The sequence below is a fragment of the Sapajus apella genome, unplaced genomic scaffold (genome assembly GCF_009761245.1).
Source record: "Sapajus apella isolate SASKATOON/1434 unplaced genomic scaffold, GSC_monkey_1.0 scaffold85, whole genome shotgun sequence".
In the NCBI taxonomy this organism is placed as follows: domain Eukaryota; kingdom Metazoa; phylum Chordata; class Mammalia; order Primates; family Cebidae; genus Sapajus; species Sapajus apella.
Window position 1 is genome coordinate 800,328 of NW_022437025.1, and position 3,954 is coordinate 804,281.

Sequence of the window (3,954 nt, forward strand, 5' to 3'; positions counted from 1 at the left end):
CTCACGAGCCTTTCTGTACGCGTCTTCCGTCCTCACGAGCCTTTCTGCACCTGTCTTCCGTCCTCACGAGCCTTTCTGTACGCGTCTTCCGTCATCACGAGCCTTTCTGTACCTGTCTTCCGTCCTCAAGAGCCTTTCTGTACGTGTCTTCCGTTTTCATGATCATTTCTGCATGTAGCTTCCATCGTTTTTTCTCCATTGGGCTGTCAGAAGATCTTTTCTACCAATTTGCTGTCTGTTCTGCTGACTATTCCACTGCCTAGCATGTGCTGAATCCTTGATTTCGGCTGTAATATTTTTAAGTTCTAGAATTCGCATCTGTCTCCTTTTTATGTTCCAGATCTCTGGTGAAATTACCATCATTTCCCCCACTTTCTTAAATAATCAGTTACCAAAGTCCCTGCCTCCAGCATCTGAATCAGACAGGTCTTTCACCGACATTTTCTTCTTCATCGTCAGTTACTTGGTCTTTAAAAAACTCTTTTTAAGCACCGCCTCCACTGTGGCTGAAAACTAAAAGAACTCTGGGTGTTTTTCTTCTCCAAAAGAGGAAAAAAGAAACAAAATGTTAAAGTTATGAATATGTGAGTTAAAAAAAGAAAAGCGTAAGACACAACAAAGACAAGAAATGTAAAAAAAGAAATGTAAAAACAGAACAGCAGGCAGAAAAGCACAAGAGCACCTCGGTCTCCTGGGGCAGGCTGTCCGGGAGAGCAGTAGGCACCTGCTCTTCCTGAGCTCCCCCAGGCCAGGCCAGCCCCGCTCCCAAGTGTGTAGTCACCTGTGGGGCTGGCCCTAAGATTTCCCTTTGTTGACTGGGTAGGAACCAAGAGACCAGAGCCTGGAACACATCACACCCTGAAGCCAGCTTCTGTCTCAGGACCCCCTGTCGGTTCAACCTCTGGCTCCTAAAACAATGTTTGTTCCACTGTGCCTTGGTGGATAAGCCTGCCTGTGACTGAGTAGAAAGATCTCCAGTTAAATGGGAAGCTGGGGCAGGTGGATCACTTGAGGTCAAGAGATCAAGACCAGCTTGGCCAATATGGTGAAACTCCATCTCTACTAAAAATACAAAAATTAGCTGGGCGTGGTGGTGCATGTCTGTAGTCCCAGCTACTCCAGAGGCTGAGGAGAGAGAATCTCTTGAGCCTGGGGGTGGAGCTGCGGTGAGCTGAGACTGTGGGGGTTATGAGAGCCTGCTCTGCTGCTCACCGCATCTGCACCCGAGCCTGCGGAGGGCAGGTATGCACTGTTGGGTGCCCATGTCAAGAGGACAGGGAACTCACAAGTGCTTGGCACGGCGGGTGGGGTTATCCCTTGACTGTGCTTGTTTACAGAGATCTCTAACATCAGAATGAGCTTCTAGTCAGGACTGCCCCGCATTACCTGCAACCTCCGTCTGGCAGGGCACTCTGCACGCGGCAGGCTCAGGGACGTTTGTGAAGATACAGCTGCCACCTGCTCACACCACACCCAGGTGTTGGGGCAGAGCAGCAGCCACCGGGTCCACCCCAGCAGCCTGTACAGGCGCGGCTCCCAGATGGCCCAGGAGCAGCCCAGTGCTACCAAGCAGCAGTCACAGAGTCCGCCACTCCCCCTGCGGCTCCTGCCACTGAGCCACACGCAGGTGCTGCATTGCTGGGCACCCGCCCATCCCCTCTGGGCACATGTGGCAACAACGTACTTGGCAAATTTCACAGTGGTGGCATTCCGAGGTACAAAGCCCGTGTGGAACTGAATCTGGAACATCTTCATGGATGCCATCTGCAAAGAGAGCAAACAAAACACGAGGGCTGCATGGAGGGTGAATCCAGATCCCGGGGCCACAGGTACACTTTTCCCAACAGACGAGCTCTGGGAGCTGTTTGTGGCACTGGAGATGTGGATGATGCCCTGTGCCACATGCTGTGGGGGAAGCGGGATAGGGTCCGTGTATGGCGGGTGGTCCCAAGGAGAAGGCACAGGCCCACAAGCTGCTTCGTGGGGCTGCCGTGGGGACTGCCCAAGTGGACCCTCAAACTCAGTATTGACAGGAGGCGCCAGGCTTTTCAGGCTGAGATCCTGCCACGGTGAGTGCGCAGAGTGAGCAGGCATAGTCGCCACGTGGGGCAGTCACCACATGAGGGCAGACAGCACTCACCACGCAGTGAGCACCCCGCAGCCCTCAGCAGGAAGTGGAGCCCCCCAGAGGCCAGGGTGAGTGGGGAGCACCCGGCAGGCCCCAGGCTTCCTCACCTTGGCCTGCAGCCGGCCACCCAGGGTGGACCGGGCGTGATAGATGACGATGAGCACGTCTCCTTGCACCGTGATGCCCAAGGGAATGACTGCTTTCCCATCCTCGATCTTAAAATCCCTAAGAACAGAATGAGGAGAGAAAAACTAAACAAAAAGCCCCAAAAACCAAACAAATGAAAACAACAAAAAACAGAAGGATGAGAAATTGCCCACTCAGGTAAAACGTGTAATATTCAATAAAGAATGACCCCCACAAACGAAAACCCCGACAAGAATCCTGCAGTCTCCTAGACGCTCAGATCTATGTGATCCCCCGTGCTGGCCCAGTTCCCAAATGACCTGCCGCAGGCACTAACGTTCCAAACACGTGCGCTCCGGCAAGGCCAGGGTTCCTCTTTAAGGTTTTCCGGAGGGGTGAGAGTAGGGAGCACGGCGCCGGCTGCAGGGGCACTCACCGCATCTTGTCGTACTCCTGGGAGGTGCTGGCCACGCGCTCGTCCCCCACGTAAACCTCGCAGAAGGGCCTGCAGCCGCTCCTCTGCTTGCTGAACAGTGGCACGGGCGTCATGACCACGGCCCTCACCAGGATGGGCTTGCTATGAGGCGTGATGGGCTCCTCTGCCACCATGTCACACATGTACTCGATGTACCTGCGGGCAGGCGTGCCGTGTCACCACATATATAGTTATATATAATAGTCACATGTGTAGTTATATGGATGTCGTTTTATATACATAGTTAACGTGTGTGTGTGTATCTGCCTCTCTACACATATTTATATACGTGTACGTATGTGTATATATACACATACGTACACATATATAAATTCGTGTATCTTTAAGACAGGGTCTTGCTCTGTTGTTCAGGCTAAAGTGCAATGGCATGATCACAGCTCACTGCAGCCTTGATCTCCCAGGCTCTAGTGATCCTCCCACCTCAGCCTCCCAAGTAGCTGGAACTACAGGCATGCACCATCATGCCTGGCTAATTTTTGTAGAGACAGGTTTTCACCATGTTGCCCAGGCTAGTCTCAAACTCCTGGGCTCTGATCCACCAGCCTCAGCCTCCCAAAGTGCTGGGATTACAGGCGTGAGCCACCACGCCCCACCCTAGTTAAAAATATTTTTAAATTTCTTGTGATACTCCCACTTTCATTCATGGGTTATTTAGAAGTTGTTTGAGGCTGCACAGTGGCTTACGCCTGTAATCCCAGCATTTTGGGAGGCCAAGGTAGGTGGGTTGCCTGAGCTCAGGAGTTCAAGATCAGCCTGGGCAACATGGTGAAACCCCATCTCTACTAAAAATACAAAAATTAGCCGGGTGCGGTGGTGTGCACCTGTAGCCCCAGCTACTCGAGAGGCTGAGGCAGGAGAATGGCTTGAACCTGAGAGGTGGAGGTTTAGTTTTCCAGAAATCCTTCTGATATTTTTAGTTTTATTCCACTGTGACCTGAGAGCATAGCTTACGTGATTTCAAATTTTAAAAATTTATTGAGGTGTGTTTATAGGCCAAAATCTGATCTTTCTTCTTGCATTCCACGTGCGTTTAAAAGAAATGTGCATTTTCTGTTGTTGGGTGGAGCGTTCTAGAGATGTCAGCTTCCTGGGTTGGTGTGTTCAGTTCTCCTGTATCCCTCTGTTGTTGGGTGGAGGGTTCTAGAGATGTGTCAGCCTCCTGGGTTGGTGTGTTCAGTTCTCCTGTATCCCTCTGTTGTTGGGT

The 3,954-nt window shown here is 51.6% G+C and overlaps 1 protein-coding gene across 4 annotated transcripts in view; it reads right to left on the reverse strand.

Moving 5' to 3' along the window:
• Positions 1–3,954, reverse strand: part of GAK (cyclin G associated kinase) — a 74,502-nt gene that overhangs the window by 26,385 nt on the left and 44,163 nt on the right. For all 4 annotated transcript variants that reach the window (XM_032253873.1, XM_032253872.1, XM_032253875.1 and 1 more), the window contains 3 exons: positions 2,691–2,885; positions 2,236–2,353; positions 1,685–1,764 (listed from right to left, as the gene is read on the reverse strand). In XM_032253873.1, coding sequence (XP_032109764.1) covers positions 1,685–1,764; positions 2,236–2,353; positions 2,691–2,885 — 393 coding nt within the window. The remainder of the gene's footprint in view (positions 1–1,684; positions 1,765–2,235; positions 2,354–2,690; positions 2,886–3,954) is intronic.